At 46.6% G+C, this 23,562-nt stretch overlaps 1 protein-coding gene across 1 annotated transcript; it reads left to right on the plus strand.

The window, feature by feature from the left end:
- The first annotated feature begins 1,100 nt into the window (after positions 1-1,100).
- Positions 1,101-22,568, plus strand: IDS (iduronate 2-sulfatase). The gene is made up of 9 exons (XM_017519818.2): positions 1,101-1,653; positions 2,308-2,444; positions 3,161-3,338; positions 5,644-5,732; positions 7,775-7,975; positions 9,566-9,736; positions 14,790-14,916; positions 18,122-18,295; positions 20,720-22,568. Exons 1-9 carry the CDS (start codon positions 1,551-1,553, stop codon positions 21,190-21,192), a joined length of 1,653 nt encoding a protein of 550 aa, XP_017375307.1. The 5' UTR covers positions 1,101-1,550; the 3' UTR covers positions 21,193-22,568.
- Positions 22,569-23,562: the final 994 nt, after the last annotated feature.

Consider the following 23,562-nt stretch of genomic DNA (forward strand, 5'->3'; position numbering starts at 1 on the left):
CAGGATATTAATGTGCCTACACTTCCTGCCATCTCCCTTCCTCCTTCCAGCTTTCTGTCAAGTGTTGTTCCAGGTCAGGTTCCCAAGGAAGCCGACTAAGATGGAGAGTAATGTACAGGAAGTTTCTTAGGGAGAACTCTTAGGATTAACACCTGTGGAAGGGGAGGATCGGGGAGGGGAGGGAAGAAATCAGAATTCAGCAAATGGAGAAAGTGGGCAGTCTCAAAAAAGGCTTCAGCTAACCCCACAGGGAGCTCTGAGGCTGGTATGGCCTTTCAGAGATGTCCCAAGTTGGGGTAAGAAGCTGGACCTCTATACCTTCAAGTTGAATCATTGATGTGGGCTTCCTGAGAACAGGGGTGACCATGGTTGAGGGGCCTATCTTTTCCTAAGACAATTTCTGAGGAGGGTTAACAACAGCTAAGGATAGCTAACAGCTTTCAAGCCAGCTAGGGAAACAGAATTTTTGGTCTTGAAGGGAGATCTGAGGAGTGCATTACAGCACCATCACGGCTGTATTTGTACCTTCCCATTGTCCGTTGTTGTTTAGTCATAATTAAGTCATCTGGGCTTTGTTATAGATTGATTCTCAAAGCTGAAAATCAAACTGTGTTTGCAGTATTAGGACAGTATAATAGTATTCAATACAGGACAGTGCAGGGCTAGGATTCCATCTCCACAATTGCTGCTCTCTCTGTTTGGCGCACCCTTCTTGCAGATCTCAACGCGGCTTGCTCCCTCACTTCCTTCAAAATTTTGTGTAAATGTCACTTCACTAATGAGGCCCCGCCTGGCCACCCCATAGAAAATAACAAGCATGCCCCCGTACCCACGCTTTATTTTTCTCCAGACCGGGTATGCCCACCGACATTCTATGTTATTTTTTTATTTATTGTTTTAAGCTCCACCAAGGCAGGGACATAGAGACCCAGTGCCACCAACAGCGCCTGTTATACATATTTGTGATGCTTAATAAGAATTAGTTGAAGAAATGAATAGGAAAGGGAGTCCTTTTAGATGGAGGAAGAGACTTTCTCAAACCGCCTCATCGAAGGAGTATGGCATTGGGGCTGGAATGCAAGAAGTGTGTCTTTTATAAGGATAAGAGGGAAGAGCAGGGCTTCCAGGTGAAAGGCATAGCACAAGCGAAGGCAAAAGGACGGGTAACTGCTAGTTATTAAGGGCAGTGACTGAATCGAAATACCCTCAGCAGTTCTCCACCTAGGGGCCTAAGGGCTGCTGAGTCTGAGAAACTCTCCAAGCAGCTGGCCCGCCCCCGCTCTGCGCCCGTCCCTCCGCCACGCCCACTGCCGCAGGATGACGCACACCCCTCAAGGCCCCGCCCCCGAGGGGAGGGACGCAGGGAAGAGACGCACAGACTCACTCCTGCTGCGGCCAGCGCCCGGGCCTTTGGGCCCGGGCGGCGGCTGGTTGCGCAGTCTTCGTGGGTTCCCGACGTGGAGGCCTCTGTGGCTGCGGCGGCGGCTGCTATTCGCGCCGCCTGCTGCAGTCTGTCACCACCGCTCCGGAGCGGTCAAGTCAAAGCCGAAATGCCACCGCCCCGGACCGGCCGATGCCTTCTCTTGCTCGGTCTGGTCCTGGGCTCCGTCTGCGTCACCCTGGGATCCCAGGCACAGGCCAACTCGACCACAGGTGACACTCACGCCCCCTCTGCCATTTCGTCTCCATCCATCCTTCCTTGTTTATATCCATTCTTTTTACCCTCTCTCTCTCCTACCATTCTTTCTTTCATCCATCCATCATTCCTTCCCTCCCTCCATTTTTCACTCCTTCCTCCCCTCCATCCCTCCCTTCCCTCCATCTGTTCATTAATCCTCCTTCTGTCCCACCATACTTCTCTTCCTCTTTCCCTTCATCTTTTCCCCCTCTCCTTTCCTCCCTCCATTAGTTTATCCTTCCTTTTTACCTTCTATCCATTCATATTTCTCTCTCCTCCCCTCCTCTCTATCTTTTCTTCCCTTCAGCTATTCATCTTTTCCTCCTTTTCTTCCTCTATCCAACCATCTGTCCTTCCCTCCATACACCATTCTCTTTCTTCCTAAATTCTTTCCTTTCTGTCATCTTTCATTCACTATCTCACTCCCTCACCCAGGTTTGAGGCCATGGCCAAAGCCTAACCCTGCCACCCAGGACTCAGGCTTCCTCCTGGAGCCCCACTCCCACCCTTGCTGAGGCACAGCTCCCTCCCTGGCTGGGCTGTTCAGGGGCAGGGTCCAGCCTTGGGCCTCTTAGTACCCTGATGGTGTCAGTGCAGTTGCCTCACCAAAGCCCCTCCCTCCTGTGTAGATGCACTGAATGTTCTTCTCATCATTGTGGATGACCTGCGCCCCTCCCTGGGATGTTATGGGGATAAGCTGGTGAGGTCCCCAAATATTGACCAACTGGCATCCCACAGCCTCCTCTTCCAGAATGCCTTTGCGCAGGTATGTCTGAGAACCTCTAGGTGTGGGTGTGTGCCTCTTCATGTGCTGCCGGTAGGGGAGGTTCAGCTATTGTTAGATGGCGAGGATTGTGTGGGACATCTCCTTGTTAGAGGGAAGCATAGTCTGGAAAATGGTGGTCGAGAACATCTGGCTGTCCACTAGCGGGAAAGCTTGACCTCCAACGGTGGCCTTCCCCTTGGGTGTAAGGTGTGCCCTGGCCCTAATGTGTTCACAGCAGCCCTGGCCAGCTTTCTCCCAGAACAGGGGCTTGCCTGGTGCTCAGAAGGAAGGGGTGCTGCTGAAGGCCACCCACAGATCTGCCAACCCGGCCTCAGGTGAGAGCCAGCCATGGTGGCTCTGCTCCCTAAACCCCGTCATTAGTCTGCCCCCAGCAACACTGGCCACTCTGTGTTCCTGCGGAGGCCATCGCGTAGGAGGATGAAAGCCTGGGGAGGTCATTGCGTAGGAGGATACAAGCATCTGCTGGGCTGAGGGGCTGATTGCTTCCCTTTCTCTCTCTGGGAAGACTCTGTCTGTTGCCAGGTAACACCCAAATCCCAGTGGCTGGTTTGAGAGCTGCATGACTCAGCTACCAAGCTGTTTGCCAGGGGCCTCAGGAGAGTGGTTGCTTGGTTACCTAAGAGGTGGCAGACTTATTTTGTTGTGACGACGTTTACCTCTGCTTCACGTTTACCTCTGCTTCTGCTCCCTAACAGCAAGCAGTGTGTGCCCCGAGCCGTGTGTCCTTCCTCACTGGCAGGAGACCTGACACCACCCGCCTGTACGACTTCAACTCCTACTGGAGGGTACACGCTGGAAACTTCTCCACCATCCCCCAGTACTTCAAGGACAATGGCTATGTAACCATGTCGGTGGGAAAAGTCTTTCATCCTGGTACTTACTGCTCCATGTCCATAGCCTGGCTTCTCTTGTTTCATGGTGCCTGAATCTGGGAATCCTCTCCTGGGCATGGGGCTGTCTTTGCAGAGCCTCTTCTGGCCGGGCAAGTGCCCCGCTATTCAGTGCTTTCTTTCTAAAAAACCGACTTCTCAATTTGGCTTCATGTTCTCACCCAAAGTGAAAAAGGGTAGAAAGAACTTTGCCTCCTTTCATAAACCACTGAGGGTGTGCTGTTAGGTCCTTCAGCTTCTGGGGTGGTAGGAAAGACTCTGGCTGGGGAGGTGGCAGTGTTGACTGCAGTCCAGCTGGGAGCCCCACCCTCTTCCCTGCAGGGTACCTGTCAGTAAACCTAGGGGTGGGGTGAAGACACCTGAGGGCCTCCCATGTGGCCAGCAATGCAGACTTGATGCCCAGTGAGGGGGCTGTGCTTAGGCGGGGGCTGCTGCCCACTCTGGAAATTAGGTCAGAAAAATGAGTGTAATCTGTTACCCAGGATGTATAGGGTGCCAGAGACTTACATTCCTGACCTCGAATGCTGCCTGATAAACTGACTCTCTTTAATGCCAATATTGGGACAGTGAGAAGCAAACAAACTTTAAAACTTTTTATTTATAGAAGTAACACATGAGAATTTGAGGAAAAAAAATGGAGAAAAAAGTATTGGAAGACAAGAGCCCCATAAAGACGATAATGCTTATCATTTAGGATGATGATTTGAATGTTTTCAGTAGCTTTTGCTGAGCTCAGTGGTTCACTGGCAGGCGTGTTAGCCTTCTACAGGAACTTAGCTGGCCAGCCCAGGTTGAGACTCACATTTAGCTCTACTAAGTCAGGCCAGTTTTGGAGGTGAACCTGTCAGGAGTCCTATTGCACAGCCAAAAGCCCAGTGTCAGGAGAACTTTCTGCAGTTTGGTGTTCTCATTACCATACCATTTGCTTGAGTGCGGCTGGAGGGCAGTGATGATTTTGGAGAGGAGGAAGCACAGCAGAGGGAGGGGACTGTGCTTTGGGAGGGGAGGCCAGGCAAGGACTGAGTGATGTTGCTTGACCTCCTCCCTCTTGATGATTCGATTTTGGCATCAGGCTCTAAGTGCCATGTCCTTCCCAGAGAACAAACCTTTCCCTGCAGCCCTTGTGGGAACACATTTTTTGGCTGAGTTTTTGTTCTCAGGACCTTTTTCTGTTAGCATTGGGCCTGCTCCAAGATGGCAGTAGCCAGCACTGAGTGCCAGGTATGTGCCAGTTACTGTGCTGGCCACTCCTTTCATCCTCCCAACAGCAAGCAAGGTGAGTTTTTGTTATCATCATCATTTCCCAAGGAAGATGTGGAGGCTCATGGAAGTCACGTAGCTTCCAGAGGTTGCAGGGATGCTAAGAGGCAACATCAGGATTTGGAGCTGTGGTTATTGGCCTCCTGTGTGCTCTTTCCACTGTGCTTGCTCTTCTCATAGGCCCTCCGCACACTGCCCTCTTTCTGTCTATTCCTGCCTCTTCTGGTGCTCCCTATTGGAGTCCCACTGTGTGACTGCTGCTGATGCCCTTTCTCCCGAGGTTCTGCCTGCGATCCCTTCTACTCCTGGCTAACTGCTCGAGGCAGCAATTCCCTTCAGATGCCTCACAGGCCTCACTGGCTCCTAGAAGTCCTCCCTGCCAGTCCTCATGTGACTCATAATAACCTCTGTGATTGGAGGATCCCCCACTTGGCACTTTGATGCTTTTGAAAGCTGGCAGTCCTTCTTTGGTTTCAAGTGCTGTTATACTGTCTTCCCAAATAAACTGTAAGCTACTAAGCTTAAGGGTGGGTTTCTGCTTCATGAGTGAACACTTGAACTTAGAGCTCTAAGACATGGTTTTGAGTCCTGGCTCCCTCATCTAATATCTGGTTAGCATTGGGTAAGGCACAGACCTTGCCTAAGCTTCCCTCCCCTACACCATCAGCTACCTGGTGGTGCCGATGCCTCTGCTGCCTCCTTCATAGGGTGGGAGATAGGTTTCAGCATGGGCTCCAAGGAGCTATGTGATCTTGTCCTTGTGGGTCCCTTCCACAGAGCCTAGCACAAATTGTCAGGGCTTAGGGACCAGGAAGTCAGATGTTAAGTTCTCAAATAGAAGCGAGAGAGTTTGGCTTTAGAGGGGACTTTTTATCATCTGGCCTAAGGTCCTGATTTTGTAGATGAGGAAACTGAGCCCCAAAGAAGGGGAGGTTCCACTTGCCTATTTGTTTAGAGTTTTAATTATGGGGAGTGGGGTGTTGAAAGACTTGTCATGTTTTATTTAACAATTTTTTTTTTCTTTCAAGGTATATCTTCTAACCATAGTGATGATTCTCCATATAGCTGGTCTTTTCCACCTTATCATCCCTCCTCTGAGAAGTATGAAAACTCTAAGGTGAGGCTGTGAAAGTGACATTTCTGAAGAGGAACTACTTTTTTCTTTGTCTGTCAAATAAACTACTGGGTGTGCTGCATGTTCTGTGCAGCTGGTTATATACCAGGAAGTTGTGGGTTTCATTTGTGATAATGTCTTGACAGAGGTAAGTGTTGGGATCTTTAGCATTAGGCCCAACAGGTGTGGTGGCTTCATTTTAGAAGCTGGTGGGTACTACTTGCTCTAAAACCTTGGGCACTAATGTGTCAGATTCATTTAATGGCTCCCTGGTGCTCACTCTGGATGAGGCTGAGAGTTGTAGGAGATGCTGAGACACAGAAGGGAGAAAAGAGGCCTGAGCTCCAGGAGCCTCCGCCCAGAATGGGAGAAAGGCATGCCGTGTGTCTGTCTGATCTAATGTGTATGTTCAGCAGGTGAGACTCTGACAGGGGTTTTAAATTTTTAGAGCATTATGAAAAAAAGGAAGCTACAAAGAAAATCTCAGTTTGGAGGAATCCCAAATGTATAAATGAAACTAAAACCTAGGTTTAAGAAACTCAGAAAAGCTGCTGGAGAACTGAGAAGTGACTCATAGTGCTGAGGTTTTAGTAAACATTGTGATGGGAAGGGTGAGGGTTTGGAGGTGAGGTGGAAGGTATTGTTCTAAATTCGTGACAGCTTTGCATTTTAGAACGCAGTGAAAACTGTAGGCTCTGGCCTTTGGCTTGTGGCTTGAGTAGGGAAGATCCCATCTTAATTCCCTGAAGCCATCTTGCTCCTTTTTAGTGGCCTCACCTACAAATGCCCGCTCCCTGCCGTAAACTGCCCCTTACCCATTTTTTCTCAAAGTGGCTGGTCTGACAATACTAAATCCCCCTTGAGTGCTGCAAATCATGTATATAGATGAACAAGTGGTCTGAGGTGGGTGCTGGGCTGTCCTGCCCAAGGCTGGGGTCAGCAAGGCAGGGCTGTGAAAGGGCCATATTCTTTTTTTTTTTTTTTTTTTTTTTTTTTAAGACAGAGTTTTTTCGTGCTTGTTGCCCAGGCTAGAGTGTAATGGCACAATCTTAGCTCACCACAACCTCGGCCTCCTGGGTTCAAGCAATTCTCCCGCCTCAGCCTCCCAGGTAGCTGGGATTACAGGCATGTGCCACCACACCCAGCTAACTTTTTGTATTTTTAGTAGAGATGGGGCTTCTCCATGTTGGCCAGGCTGGTCTTGAAGTCTTGACCTCAGACAGTCCACCTGCCTCGGCCTCCCAAAGTGCTGGGATTAGAGGCATGAGCCACTGTGCCTGGCTTTTCATTCCTTTTTATGGCTGCATAATTGTCTATTGTACCACATTCTGTTTATCAGTTCATCACTTGATGGATATTTGGGTTGTTTCTATTTTTTGACTATTAGGAATAATACTGCCATCAACAGTTTTGTACCGGTGTTCTCATGGGCATATATTTTTAATTTTGGGGGCATAATAACTATGTTTAACTGTTTGAGGAATTACCAAAGTGGCTCCACTATTTTACATTCCCGCCAGCAATGTAAGAGAGTTCTAATTTTTCTGCATCCTCGTCAACACTTGTTATTTTCCATCTTAAAAAATTATAACCATCCTGTTGGGTGTGAAGTAGTTTTGCTTTGCATTTCCCTAATGACTAATGATGTTAACCACATTTCCATGTGCAATTGGCCATTTTTATGTCTTCTTTGGAGAAATGTCTATCCAAATCCTTTGCTCATTTTTAACTGGCTTGTTTATCTTTTCAATGTTGAATTAGAGATGGATTTTTTTGATAATTAGTCTACCGGGGTTTCTTTTAATTAGTTATGATCTAGAGAAAGAGTATTAATAGCAAGAAACTAAGTGCTAGTGGATTTCTGGCCCCTGCCTGGAAAACAAGCTGCATTTTCCTGTTATAGTTCTAATTCTGATGTCTCTGTTCAATCTGAATGACTAACATGGGAGGGGCTGGTTATGTGAACATTAAATCTGTGTGTGTAGTCTTCATGACTTCCATTTCTTGCATTTAAAAAGCTGATGTTATGTATTTTGTTTTGAAAGACATGTCGGGGGCCAGATGGAGAACTCCATGCCAACCTGCTTTGCCCTGTGGATGTGGTGGATGTGCCCGAGGGCACCTTACCTGACAAACAGAGCACTGAGGAAGCCATACGGTTGTTGGAAAAGATGAAAACATCAGCCAGTCCTTTCTTCCTGGCTGTTGGGTATCATAAGCCACACATTCCCTTCAGATACCCCAAGGTGAAGAGCTGGCTGGGGGCTGATCCAGCATAGCCACCACAGCTATGTTGTTTGTTGAAGGAGGGATTTGCACAGGGAAGATGGCAACATCCTGCCATCCCCAGGCACCATGGATGCTTGATAGGCACTAGTGTACTCAGTGGGGTGAAGATGGGATTTAGAGGTCAAAGCCAAGAACATGTAAGAATCTTGTAAGAAGCGCTTGGCTTTCTATTCCCTCTGCTGGAGGATTTGCTTTCCTTTCCTTGAATTTATTGAGCACATATTGGGTTGGATAGTGAGATCATCACAGCGAAGTGAATCAGAGCTGGCTGCCAAAGCCTGTAATAAGGGATAGCCCTTGCAAAACAGGCCCAGGGAAGGTGAAGCCCTCTTTAAAAACTGCCTGTCCCCCTGAGCCTGTCAGGTTAGATCCTCTAAACACAATGCACTGCATTGCTTCTTGGAACCTCGAATCCTATACTTGCTTGTATGTCATTTAGAGTATATAGTCTTTTCTATTTTAGAATTCTTTTTCCATTTTACCCTATCATGTTTTATGTGGGCCTGAGCATCCCATCCTTTTGACTTTGCAGAGAATGCCCGTCACTTGTAATGAGAATAGAGACCAGCAGTATGCTCTTTGATGCTGCAAGTATCTTGCTTTGATTGGCCCAGGGGATCTTGCCTTCCTAGCAGGGGGTGTCAGCCCCCTTGATAGAAGAAGGCTGTGAGGTTCACCTCTCCTGCCTCTTTGCAGAAAACAGTTAACAAAGCTGGCTTGACTGTGATTCTTTGGAAGGCCTGCTTATAAGTCTAGCCCTCGGCTGGCATCTGGAAACTTTGACTTCCGAAGTGTTTCCACTATTCCCAGAATTGGCTTACTATGCTTAAACATTTAGACAAACATTGTGGTTGATGCTGAACCCCTGGGTTTTTTTGTTGTTCTGGGAGCCTGGAATTGTGGTATGTTTCAGACAGGCAGTGCCTACCTGATCAGCCCCCCAAAAAAACTGGATGATGAGGCTTTAATGAGCTTCCCTAGTTAGCAGCATTTTACATGTATTGTCACACAACTCATTGCTGGGAGAAGTAAGTGTATCCTGTGTGACTTCCCTGGAAGAAGACTTGAAGCTTGTGCCTAGTTTCCTTTAGACTTTGCCTCATGTGCCTTCTTTCTTTGCTGAGTGTGTTTCACTGTGATAAATCATAGCTGTGAGTGAGGCTAAATGCAGAATCTTGTGAGTTCTTCTAGTGAATTACTGAATCTGAGTGTGGTTTTGGGATCCCAACACCTCATCATACTTTTTCTAGTCGGGCATGAGGTGGGGACGGGAACAGAAGGGCATCTGTTTGTATGAAGGAAGAGAGTGGTTGCTGCTCAGTTTGTAGGAAACAGAAGTTTTTTATTTCATTGCCATTGGCATCTCATGAGAGTAACTTAACAGCTGCACTTTCCATGTCAGGGACAAATACATGGGGAATGTGAGTGAGCCGCCATGTAAATGCATCACAGGCTTAGAGAAAAGGCAGTAGAGACACTGCTAGAGCCACAATCTTGTGCTTTTGCCAGAAGAGTGGCAACCTTGTGGCTTTGTGTTTTTCCCCAAGGAATTTCAGAAGTTGTATCCCTTGGAGAACATCACCCTGGCCCCAGATCCTGAGGTCCCTGATGGCCTACCCCCTGTGGCCTACAACCCCTGGATGGACATCAGGCAACGGGAAGACGTCAAAGCCTTAAACATCAGTGTGCCCTATGGCCCAATTCCTGTGGACTTTCAGGTATCAAGGACATAGTTTGGGGATGTATTGAACAGTGATGACATAGTGTCATAGGTGAAACCACTCTTCTTAGTAGACACAACTCCATCTATAATGTCTTATTAAGAGCGTTCTTTGTGTCAGTTATCGTGCAAAGTGCTGGCGTGGGGGTGTCCTGTAGGTATTTAGGACACAGGCAGTGCTCGGTGTATCAGGACTCTCTCAGTGAGTGTCTTACCTTCCAAAGAAGGGAATGTCCAGAGATTTGGTGACTTGTTGCGTGTAGACACAGGGATGGGGAAGCAACCTGGGTGACCATTCCTAACCCAGGGGGATACTGTTTAATTCAGGTGACAGCTCATTAATTGTAGAGTCATGGGCAACTCCCAAGCTTGGTTTGCTGGTACTTGCAGGTTCTCTCTGTGGGAAAGCCTACCCTGGCTAGTTGTCATTCTCAGGGGGTGGCTTGGTGAGCAGGGCCTTGGTGCAGAGGGAACTGGAACCCCATCATGGCCAGTGCCATCTAGCTGTGATGTCTGCCATTCCTTTGCCATGATTTAGGGGCAGAGCAGCCACACAATTAGAATCCTCACATTGACTCATCAGTCACCCTTTCTCCCTGGAGAGAGCAGAATACGTATTGACTAATGTTCTTTCTGGAATATTCCACACAGAACCCTCCCCTTCTCGCATGAATGCTGTGGCAGGCAAGCTATAGTGAATGGAAGATGGCAGTGTTTTCAAAGTGTGCTTCCTGGACTACCTGCCTCAGAATTGCTGGGAGGGCTTGTTGGAAATGCAGTCTTGGCTCACTCATATTTACACAATTGGAAACCGGAGGTGTGGAACCTGACCTCACAACTGACATTTCTAAAAAATAAACAAATAAACAAACAAAAACACACCAGGTGATTCTGATGCACTCAGAAAGTTTGAGAGCCACTGCTGTAGTGTATTGTTTAAAACGAACACAGAACAAAACCACCACATACAGATATCCCTTGCTTTATTCGTGACAGTCACTTAAAAATGACCCTTCAGAATGGACTATGTGCCAGTAAGGGTACCGATTCATTTGTGCTGTTGCCGTTAGTCCTCATGGGGACTTAGTGGAGTACCTGCTCTGTCATCTAGGTGAGGAAACTCAAGGCATGAGAGGTGTGCTGACTTGTCTGACAGCACAAAATTAGTGCTGGGTGGAGCTGATTCATCCCCAGGGACTGTAACTCCAAAGCCCCGTGGTTAGATTTGTTGGTTCCCAGCAGTGTGGGTTTTAATTCATGTGCTACCTCACACCAGCTGCCTAACCTCTGCCAAGTCATGTTACCTTCCTGAACCTCCCTGAGTTTTCTGCTCTATAAAACCAAAACAAGGTGGGTAAAGTTTTTCCGTGGTAACATCTACTTTAGAGATTTTCAGCACGAACAAAAGAGCGCACACACAAGTGTGTAGAGCCATGTCAGCTGCACGGAGCGGTCTCTTTCAAGTTTTCTTAGTCCCCTCCTTACTTGGTGGATAGCATGACCCAGGGGGCCTTGCTGATGCATGCATGTGCTGGTCCCGGCCCTGTATTCCCCTTGAACTCAGGCCTGCTCACTGTTCTCCTGCAGCTTTGGATGTCTGCATCTAAGCCCATCTCACTGCACTCTTGAGCATCTCAGTTCTGGGCCCTCTCCGGCTTCAGCCTTCTAACTCAGCTCCACAGGAGCCAGTGACCTCAGGGGCCACAGTCAGGAGTTTGTTGCCTGCTCCTTCTGAGTCACCATACTGCCCACAACCTCTTCTAGTACCTTTCTTGCTCCACCTCATGGGGATCGCCAGAGTGTGGATTTCTGTGTCCACCTTGTGTCCAGGGCCTGTTGGCTTTGTTGCTTCCCTAAATTGCTAAGGCCTGGTATCAGGTGACTTAGTGTTCTTCCCAGGCGCTCAGCTCAGCATAGTTGTCCATTTATCCTTGCCCCTGTAATACCCTTATCATTAGACAGTCCAGCGACACTCTCCACTCTCCAGTCCAAGCCCTGAAAGCTGCTGGAGGAAATCCATGCCCCCAGGAAGCAGGGAGGCCCTCAGATGCCCCGCCTCCAATCCCAGCAGCCCAGGCAAGCTCTGCTCAGCTCGTCTCACTGGTCCTCTGCAGCTGCTCTGTTTGCTTGACTTCTTCTCTACTCCCTTTGTCCTCCCTTCCATGCCTTTGCCACCCCGTGCTCATTTCTCAGTGGACAGCACCTTTCCTCTTGTAGAAATGGAGGCGGTGGACAGCTACAGGGATGGGATCGGATGGATGTGGGTATGCATCCTGGTTGTTCCCCTTATCAGCTTTGTGACTCTGGGCAAGTTAATTAACCTTTCTGAGTCTTGGAGTCCTTAATGTGCCATTCAGAGGATCAGATGCCACCTAGCATGTACCTGGTGAATGGGCTCTAGTCATAATCTCTGTCACCGAGATCTGCAATTTTGTGTGTGCATGTTCTGGGCTTGAGGCCTCTTCTTCCCTAGACTCCCCACACTGTTCCTGCTTCCCACGTCTGCAAGTAGAATGAGCAAAGTCTTCTCACCCACCTTTCCTGCAGCCTCTCCATCTGCTCTCATACCTCCCAGCTGCAAAAGTGCCACCCCTATTGCCTGTGCCTGTTTCTTCTTCCCACTCCATCACCTGACCTCCAAGGCAGAACGAGGGCATACTGGGCTGTTCTGGCTGTGTCTGTGGCCTCACTGTCCGTTTGTTCTTCACCCTTCTCTACACACGCTTCCGCCTCCCCAACCCATTAAACTCTCTGATCTCAGCACTGACCTTAGTGGCCAATAAAATCCATCTGTGTGAGTCCTGACCTTCCTTGAGCTCCATGTCACTTTCTCACTATTGGCCAGCTCCACCCCTTCTGGAACTGTTGGCCTCCCAGGCTTCCTTTTTAGACTTCTGCCCCCCCTCTGCTCCAGGCTCCCTGACAGTCCCCTCTTTCTGTGTCTGCCACTTAGGTGCCACTTCCCAGGCCACTGATTGTGTCCTTTCCACCCCTTCTTCCCCAGCTGGGCTCAGTTGAGCCTTGGCAGATGACTCCAGAACTATTTCTTCAGCCCAGGCCCCACTCCGGATTTTCAGATATGTGAGTTCACCTGCCTGCAAGAGCCATTCCCAGGCAGATGACCCTGGAGACCTCAGATCTATAGGCTTCTGCATGGCCAGGCCACCACCCCTGCCCTGTCTTTTCTCCTTCCTTCCTCCTCCTCTTGTGCCCCCTGCCCCCACATGCCAGTGAATTGTGTCACCAGCTGAATGTGAAACCTGGAGCCACCCTTGGGTTCCTCAGCACCTCCTCCTGCTCTGCTCCCTGCTCCCATGTCTACTTGATCCCCCTAAATTCCTCTCACATCCACACAGTCCTCTGGATCCTTCAGCACATGCTTCTGGACCACTTCAGTGGGTCTTGCTTTCTTTTGTTCATTTAGCAAGTGTGGTGGTTACTTCTTATGTACCCAGCAGTGGTCTAGTACCATTTTGTCTAAAGTGTCTGGAATCTGTGTCTGTGTCCTGTTGCTGCAGGACTCTTAATAACTTGTAGCCCAGATCACATCAACTTCTTGCCTTGAGAGACCTCAGTGACTCCACTGACCTAGAACTTGGAGTCTCCACTCCCTGGATAGACCCACCAGGTCCATATTATCTGGCCTGGACCTAACTTTCCAGTCTGCCCTCCCATTTGATTCTCCAGTCACAGGGGCCTACTCATTGGCCCCAAACATGACCTGCTGTGTCACAACTCCACACCGTTCTGTGCACCACAGCCCCTGCTTGGAGCATCTGAGCCCTGATTATCTGACTGCAGTGCCTCTTAACAAATGCTAACTCCTATGTGAAGCCTTCCCTAAAACTCAGTCAGATTTGAGGGCTTATTCTCCTGTATCAACTGTGGGCCTCACTGATTATTATGTACTTTTCTGTCTCCATGATCGTGTCCTCACTGGATGGGTGGCTCATTAAGGGTGAGGACCTTGTCTGCTTACTGCCTTACATCCAGGGGCTAGCATAGGAAGGAGGGAATACCTTTGTATAGGACACAGCCATCCTGACAGGTGTCTTTTGTTCCCAGGAGGACCAAAGTTCCACAGGTTTCACACTGAAGACTTCGTCTCCCAGAAAGTATAAGTAGGCCAGGATTCAGCATAACTCTGCTAGGCGTCTAGATGTAGATCTTTTCTCTTGACTGCAGTGAGAAGGGGTGGTGAGAAGCTGGTGGATCCAGCTGATAAGGCAGGGGTTGGTCTGAGAAGTCATGGCTCTCTCTTCTCACCCCTTGTTGGGGTAGAGGATTAATCTTTGTCCTTAGCATTTATGAACCAGGCTGGGGATGAGAGCCCAGGAGGGACCAGTGACTCATTTATTTCAGGACATGACCTAGCTGTTCCCAAAGTCCCTCTTGGGTTCAGGGACTATGAAAGATGTGCTGCTCTCTGGTCTTTCCCTTACTCTTCTCCTGCCTGCTGAGAGTTTGTTAGAAATGACGTCCACGTAACAGCCATGGTCTGTGAAGATAAGCAGAATGGCCCTCCCAACACCTTGATCTCGGACTTCTAGCCTCCAGTGCTGGGAGACAATGCATTTCTCTTGTTTTCAGCCACCCAGTTTGTGATACTTTGTTACGGCAGCCACAGGAGATTAACAGAGCTGAGCTGTATCTTTGTGACCTTTACCAGAGCATGTGTGGGCCTGTGTTTCGAGGACTGAAGGGATTAGTTTCTGTGTACATGTTTATCTATTGGAGTCCATCAGAATATGTGAAGGAGACAGAAGGGAACAGTAAGTGACACGTTAATCCACTGTGATTTGTGCCCTAAAATGAAATCTGATTTGCTTAGATATTGATCTTATTTTTAGACCTAGAGATGTTGCTGTGACTCTGTGGTCGAAGCGATACAGATGGCAGGAAAAGGAGTGTTATGTCTTGACTGAGAAAATCATTAAGGACATCAACTCAGTGGTTGGGATTGAGAGAGATGCTCAGGCAAGCATTATATCTGTATGCCACAGCAATTTAAATTGCAGTCACTCTCATTATTTTATTGTCTTAATTTGCAGCGGAAAATCCGCCAGAGCTACTTTGCCTCTGTGTCATATTTGGATACACAGGTTGGTCACCTCTTGAGTGCTTTGGACGATCTTCAGCTGGCCAACAGCACCATTGTTGCATTTACCTCGGATCATGGTAAGTATTTTGAAATTCCCTGGTGACTCAAAGTATCTGAACTTTCCTGTGAAACATCCTTTTCAAAATTGCTATTGCCATAAACATGGGTGTGTTCTCTTTTGTGAACCAGTAGTGCCTTGAGTCTGGGATCCTGGGGCATTTTTATGATCAAATTGTTAGTCCTGCCTGAGACCTCTACCTTAGATGCTTGAGGGACAGATGTGGGTGGGCCAGGGAGGGGCGTGTAGAAAATTTTTTTTTCTCGGTGAATGCAGCAAGAACCCTCCATTTGTGTGGCAGAGCTCTTATAACCCCCATTTTTAACCTGGAGGGTTTGAAGGTTTGAGTGGAGAGGATCCAGAACAATCCTGGCAGAGCCCAGCAAGCTCTTCAGGCCTGGCTCCAGCCCTCCCACCCCTATTCCCACTGTCTTCTCTGCCGAGAGCCTAGGCTTTTCAAGTCTTTATCTCCTCTAAGGCTGTTTCCTTCTTTTCCAAAATGGAACTATCTTTTTAAAAGCATTTTTTAATTCTTCCACACTCCAAGAGCAGAGAATAAAACAGCAGCTTCCCGGTTTCCCACTCACATAGTCTTGTTCCTCTTATCTTCACCCACTCCCCCATCTCCCAATTGTTCTAAAGCAAATCCCAGATGGTTCCATTGTCTGATCGCTATCTCTGAAAAACATTGCCTCTTTTGAAGTATAACCAAAATACTGTTATCATACTTAGAAAAAGGAAAATAATTCTTTCATTTCATCAAATACGAAATAGGATACCAGTAAATCATAACGAGCTTCTCGTAAAAAGAAAAAAGGAGACAGAACATATAATCCAGGTCAGAACACCCTGCCCTTTTCTCCCACCTGCTCAACGCTAACAGGTGCCAACGGATTAGGGCTCCATCTGCCAGCCATCAGTCGTGCACTTATGCACACAGGGATATGCGTTATACATGTGTATGTTTGTAACATGTGTATCACAAGATGTGATTGCTTGTACTGCATGTACTGTTAACGTTCCCTGATTTTGTACACTTAATGTCATAGACAATCTCTTATCATTTCTCAGAAACCTACATTTTCCTTGTAAAGGTCTACAGTATTTTATTATATATGGAGGTGGTATAATTTTTCACATATTCCTGATGATCTGCCATCTGTTTCTGACCCCTCAGTGCCCAGTTTCCTTTTCTCCATGAACAGGCTCTAGTTGTGAGGCAGCTGCCATAGATTGCAGATATCCCACCTCAAAGTCCCCTCCTGGGAAATAGTCCATTAGAACTGCCTGGGAGCTAGTATAACATGCTGGTTTCTGCACCTGGTCTCAGAAGCTCGCACTTCTGAGTATGGGAAAATGAATTTTAACAAGTGTCTCAGGTGGTCTGGCCACCTCTCCTCAAGCTCACCATTCCCTGGGCCTGCCTGTGTTGCCACATCCTCATCTCGGGCTTCTGTGGCAGGAGCCAGAAACCTCCTGAGCTGCCTGTCAAGGTCATTGGGCTCTTGTTCCTCCTGATCTCAAGATGGATCTTTGGGGCCCACACAGGCACATGTTCTCCTTAGCCAGACTTTTCCCTGTATTTGCTCCTGGCTGCAGCAGCACAGGCTGAGGCCCGGCACGAGATAGGTCAATGCGATCTTGTAGTCAGGCAGTTCACAACTATTTCTGTAGCACGTGCCATGTGCTAGGCTCTGTGCCGGGCCTGGGGGCCACCTCTGCCTGGCGCAGGACAGCTCACAATAGCTGGCAGAGGCCGAGGTCTGCGTGCCGGTATTCAGAGTGCCAAAGAGTGCCTGACTGCTGTAACTTCAGAGCCTCCACGGGTACCCCAGTCAGATTTCTGGGGATGGATTCCTGAGGTCCCACAGCTGGGGTCCCTCACTTTGCCACCCTGCAGGCTCCTCAATCCTTGACCCTTTAGATTCCCGCCACACTGAATCTAAAAGGGACAACGTGACCTCCAAGCTGGTGCCCTAGGAGCCTGCCGAAAACCTACCCATTCATCAGTCCTCGTGGGTCAAGGCTGCGTCATCCTCCCGGAGAGAGTGGAGAGGTCGAGCAGTGGGGCTACTCCTAGGCCCACAGGGCTGACTGACTGGGGTGGGGGTATCCCCCTCTCTCCCTGAGCTCCACTGAGCTATCTGAAAGTTCCCACTGCAGTCCCCAGTACTGACAGCCAGAGAGAGGAAGCGTTCACCACAATCACTGGGCATCTCTGACGGGTATCAAGTCTGCTTTGATTATTGATTGGTAGGTAGGAGCTTCCTCTCGACTTGGGGTCTTCTTAGGAGAGCACTGTCAACTCAGAACAGGTTTTAATGCTGTTCTGGAGACCACAGTCCCTGGGAGGCTGGGACACCATTTGCAGCCCCAGCGTCATCTTGTTACTCAGAACCAGCAAGGTCTCCTGCTGTACGGTAGATTTCAACACTTTCTCTAATTTACCCGTGGCAGCCATTGGTGTGTTTGGTTATTTTTATAACGCTACCCAGTGTCCAATTTCTGTCATGCACATTTTTTGTATCAAAAAGGGTGCTGTAACTTGAAAAGACTGGGCATTTCCAACTTGGAGTATTCAAACCATCTTTTGCAAGGGATGTTTTAAATAGGCCGGAAGGGCTGTTTTCAATCGGGGTTAAGGATCTGGAATCAGAGGTTTTGGTTTACTTTATCGATGGTATGTCTCAAAAATCAACCAAGATGTCCTTGGCTGTTTTGAATTTGATGATTGTGTTGCAGTTCCGCAGCTCAGTTTTAGGTGGCACATACCCAAAACTGAAAACCTGACCTCATAGGGCAGGAGCCAAAAGATCGGTAGGTACAGGACAGGGCAGTGGTGACACTACAGGTTTCAGGGTTCCCACCCGGTCAAGAATGAGCGTGTCTCAGCAGCGGGGGCATATCTGTGTGGGGACCACCTCGGAGACCAGCGTTATGCATTTGTTGCTAGTAGTGTGTTCAGATATTTGGGTTTGGGAATTTAATTATGTTTTCTTTTTTAAAAGTTTCCTCATTGAGGACAAATAGCTGATTTTGAGTAAAGCAGCATTCAGTTGAAATCACCCTTTCTGTGGTAATTCCAAGTGAATTTTTTTTCATCTAGGTGATGAGTGTCTACTTCATCTGGTTTTTACAACAGGAAGTGAAATGGTTTCTAAAATAAACAAGCTGTGGTATGATGACTATTCCTTTTCTATGATTCTGTGCTTTTTATGAACTAGGGTGGGCTCTAGGTGAACACGGAGAATGGGCCAAATACAGCAATTTTGATGTTGCTACCCGTGTTCCGCTGATGTTCTACGTTCCTGGAAGGACGGCTTCACTTCCGGAGGCAGGCGAGAAGCTTTTCCCTTATGTCGACCCTTTTCATTCCGCCTCAGACTTGATGGAGCCAGGTATCAAATATGCTGAAATGATTGTGCTTGACAGCAAGAGTGCCTTTGCTTTCTATGTGAACTACTTTATCGACTCACAGGCTGAGGGGTTACACAGACCCCCCCTTCCTGCCTTGTGTTGGAATTTCTTCTCAATATTTTGTGGTCAGCACATGCTTCCTGAGCATCTCTCATGCTCTGGGTGAGGAAAGAGTGACAGAACTAGAACTGACAAGTATGGCCCCTGTCCACAAGGAGCCTTGTGGGGTGATGATGGACAAAGGATCAGGTGCATCCCCAAGATGGGGAGAGCTGTGGTATAGTCTACAGGAGTCTGCTCCAGAGCTTAGAGGAAGGGGCTGCCCCCATAACAGATGAATAGAATCCTTTTCCTGGCTACACCCTTTTGGTAGGGACTCAGCCTTCTTTGTGGGGGGGGGGTACATTTTCCATTTCGACAGCTCATCAATATGGTGAACCACTAGATCTGTGAAATCTACTAGGTGATTCTACTCTGCCCTCCCCAGCAGTGAAGGACAAGTTTACTTTGACTTCCATGTGCCAGTCCTTCAAAGCTTTGAAAACAGCAGTGATAACCCCTACCCCATCCCTCCACCAATACCTTCTCTTCTCCAGGCTGAAATCCCCAGTGCTTCACCTATTCGTCACAAGGTAGTATTTAGACCCATGGTTGTCCTGGTCTCTGTCTCCCAAAAAGTTTCAGTTTGAGAAAGCACTTCCAGAATATCACTTGGACCAGACACCCTTTCTGGATGTGTGGGCAACCTGTGTGGGTTCTTGTGAGTTCTATCCTGACTCGATCTTCCCAGTGCATTTCAGAGACAAGCTGTGTACTATCTCTGAAGTGATGTATGACGTCTGCTCTTTTTGGAGTGCCTCTTCTATGAACCACACTAAACCAGGTTGCCCCCTTTCTGGACTTATGCATTTAGTCCATCCTTAACATCTAAATCCTGTACTGTGTACTGATTCCTATTTAAATTTGTCTTGGTTCTGGACCATCATTCTGGCCTTCTGGATCTTTCTGAACTTGCTTTATACTACCCAATTTTACTTTCTGCACAGTTGATTTGTGTGCACTGCATGCCGCTGTCTTGTTTCATGTCATTGATAGAAAGGTTAACAGTTGCAAGGCGTGATGTTAGCCCTTTGTTTGCTGGGAAAGTTCTTCTGATTGGTTGAGGATCTTTCCCACAACTTTTGTTGGGAAGTGTTCAGCAATTTAGAAATTCGTGTAACTGTACTGCCTTTCAGTTTATTTCCAGATTTTATCTCTAGCCTGTATCTTTTCCCTGAACTTCAGACTTTTGTTTCCAACAGCCTTTCCCGCTTGGCCGGTCTAACATGTCCAGAGCTACACTTCACATCTTGCATCTTCAGCCTTTCCTTCAACACTCTTCTTGTCCTCAAGAAATGGGACTCGTGACTCATGCCAAAAATATCCTGGAATCATCTCAACCCGTTTTTCTCTTACTCCGTATGCAATAGTCAGTCTGTGAGCAAGCCTGTCACTCCATTCAGACTCTGTGTGTACCACTTCCCACCACTTTCTCTGCCACCACCCTGGTCCAGACTGCCACTATCTTGTGCTGAAGTACTGTAACAGCTTGCCAAATGGTCTCCTTGCTTGTGCCCTCGATCCCCTTTAGGCTTTCCTCCTCAGAGCGGCCACAGTGATCCCATTAAAACCCAAGTCAAGTCATGTCACAGGCCGGCACAGGAGTCTCTTATGTTTCCTTCTTGGTCTGAGTAGAAGTCGTCACAGTGGCCTTATATGTTCTGGCTCTATTATCTCCCTGACCTCATCTTTTTATAAGTATCCAAGCCAGGTGTCTTATACAGCGTCCCACAGCCTGGATTCTTCCCACATGACTTCATTCAGGGTAAACATTTTTGACACGTGTACTACATGGGCTGTTGTATTCTCCCATTGTATCAGATTGGGGGACACTTCATGGCTAAGATGGTAAATTTTTTGGTGTGTATTTGACCGTAATAAAAAGAAAAGATGAATCTAATGCAGACATCTAGAAGGGAGTAATGTGTGGGGTGATCCTGTGGATTCAGAATATCCTGTTTCTCAACATAGTTTTGTACCCAGTGGTTTTAGCCTTAATTGATGATCCTTGCCTGAATCAGTTACGACATTGGTGGTTCCAAAATTCAGGTTGTTTTTAAAAATGCCAGCATGCTGTTGGGACCTTAATTTTGTATCCTGCTATTTGACTGGATGAGTAGTCAATGTGGTGTGAGGTGCTGAGGTGGTGGTGTTTCTAAACATCTTAAACATCTGTTGGTAAAGGTAAATGTTGTAAATTAAAAAAAGAAAACATGTGGCGCCCAGACAGTTCCTTTACTGATCCTGGCTGGCCTGGGCATGCTTTTATAATATGACCCATTCCGCCGTGTCACTTCTTGTTTCAGGCAGGCAATCCATGGACCTTGTGGAACTCGTGTCTCTTTTTCCCACGCTGACTGGACTTGCAGGACTGCAGGTTCCACCTCGCTGCCCGGTTCCTTCATTTCATATTGAGCTGTGCAGAGAAGGCAGGAACCTTCTGAAGCATTTTCAATTCCATGGCTTGGAAGAGGATCCATATGTCCCTGGTAATCCCCGTGAACTGATTGCCTATAGCCAGTATCCCCGGCCTGCAGACTTCCCTCAGCAGAATTCTGACAAGCCGAGTTTAAAATATATAAAGATCATGGGTTATTCTATACGCACCGTAGACTATAGGTATACTGTGTGGGTTGGCTTCAATCCTGATGAATTTCTGGCTAACTTTTCTGACATCCATGCAGGAGAACTGTATTTTGTGGATTCTGACCCACTGCAGGATCACAATATGTATAATGATTCCCAAGGTGGAGGAGTTTTCAAGTCGTTGATGCCTTGAGTTTTGCCAACCATGGATGGCAAATGTAATGTGCTCCCTTCCAGCTGGTGAGAGGAGTTAGAGCTGGTTGTTTTGTGATTACCCATAATATTGGAAGCAGCCTGAGAGCTAGTTAATCCAAACATGCATGAACAATTTGGCCTGAGAATATGTAACAGCCAAACCCTTTCATTTAGTCTTTATTAATTTATGCTTGGTAATTGCACCAGTTTTTTAAAATTTCCCTCTTTTTAAAACAATTACAGCTTATTTATTGAATAAATACAAAGTAAACAAACTCAAATTACGTCATTTATACCTTTGAATACCAAGACCATATGTAATAACCAAACATAGCATTATACACAAAGAATACTTTGATTATTTGTGGAATTGAGTGCATTTCAAAAAGTAACAATATATCAAACTAGGCACCAAAATAAGTTCCTGATTATTTTATTTATAATTTAATAATATATCTTATGTAGCCCAATATATTCAAAATATTATGTTAACATGTAATCCATGTTTCTTTTTCAAATCTAAAGTTAAAACAATACCAGAAGCCAATGTCTTAAAGTCTATCTTTTATTTTTGTTTTTAATACCATGGGGCTTCAAAATGTCGAGATAAAATATGTATGAAGTAATTAATGTAGAATTTGTACATCAAATAATAAATAATGCTCAATAAACTAGAGATATGAGATGTGTAGGAAATTTCGTTAAACTTTTTTTCAGATACTTTCTGGCCCAGTAATAATTTGTTAGCAAATAATATGACCCTTGAAGTCAATGGCCATCTATTAAAAGACTGTTGTTCACAGTGGAAAACATTTGAAGATGTAACTATATCCATGGATGGTTTGAGTCACTCAAAACAGTATTCTTCTTTAGGGATGGTTGGTTGCAGACATGTTTATTCTGGAGGCAGAAAATATCCTACTTTTAGTTGCTTAAGAAAACATTAAATTCTAAATTATTTTGAGGACTGTTAGACTTTTCATTAGTGTAATATTAGGTCATTTTCAACCTGTCAGAATGTAGTTCTATATTCTCTAAATATGAAAGCATCCAGAAAGGCCAGTGGTAGTAAAAAGCCTAGTGTATATAATCTTAAAAGGAATGGAATATTTACAATTCATTAACATGTTTAAGCTTATCAGTTATCAGTAGTCATTGGAAGTGTCAACAGCTTTCTAAATAAATATAAATATCTAATGTCCTGTAGTGGAGGAGTAATTTTTAGTAATTTTCTCTTTACAGAGTCTTTAGTGTTTCAAGGTAAATGTTGGTGAAACAAAATACAGCAAAAAAACCCTATATTAGGTTACTGCAGTGTATTAATTGTTACCAAAAATGACAAGATATTATATTAAATCAATAAATTTTAGATTTTTAAAATTAATTAGCCTATAATAGAGGTATACATGGTAACACAGTGATCTTCTAAGCCGTTAAGTGACTGACTATTCTGGCAACAATTTCTCCATGACTGAAGGGCCCTGTTCATCTCCTGATCCTGAAGCTTGTGTCTCTTTTGGAAGCCTCGACTTTGTTTGGTTGATAGTTTCCCTCAGCTTTTTCTTTGTTGTTCCTCATCCTCGTGATTGCTGTCATCATGTTCAGTGTGACTTTTACAATACAGTTTGTAAGTTTCTTATGACGTATTTCAGTGCATTTGGCTTTATCGCCTACTCCATAGTTCCTTACCTTGGCTTGGCTTAGAGAAACCATATCTTTGTGGCTTCATATAACCTTTCCCCAACCCCACTGAGCTGTACATAACTTTTTATTGGTCTTCCAGTTACTTCATTTGTACAAATCTCTGTTTCATTTGAGCAGGGGTTCTTTTGTGTGGTTTAGCTGACAGCAGAACTAGAGACATTTTGAATGGCCCTCGTTCAATGGCTTACAAACATGAGGGAGCATCAGAACTACTTTTTTGATGGGCTTGTTAAAACCCAGTATGTATGAGGCCGGGCATGGTGGCTCATGTCTGTAATCTCAGCACTTTGGGAGGCTGAGGCAGGCGGATCATTTGAGGTCAGGAGTTTGAGACCAGCCTGGCCAACATGGTGAAACCCTGTACCTACTAAAAATACAAAAATTAGCCAGGCATGGTGGCGCACGCCTGTAATCCCAGCTACTTGGGAGGCCAAGGCAGGAGAATCACTTGAACCAGGAGGTGGAGGTTGCAGTGAACCAAGATCCTGCCACTGCATTCCAGCCTTGGTGACACAGTGGGACTCTGTGATTTTCTTTGGAGACTCCTAGATTTTCTTTGAATTTGAACTGAATTTGTTGACTCCTGGCAAGTTCCTCCTATGAGCTGTTTCTTTACCCTTCATTTGCCCCACAAAGACTTACCTGGAGGTGAGCAAAGTATGTT

This window comes from Cebus imitator, unplaced genomic scaffold (genome assembly GCF_001604975.1).
Source record: "Cebus imitator isolate Cc_AM_T3 unplaced genomic scaffold, Cebus_imitator-1.0 Scaffold777, whole genome shotgun sequence".
Taxonomy (NCBI): domain Eukaryota; kingdom Metazoa; phylum Chordata; class Mammalia; order Primates; family Cebidae; genus Cebus; species Cebus imitator.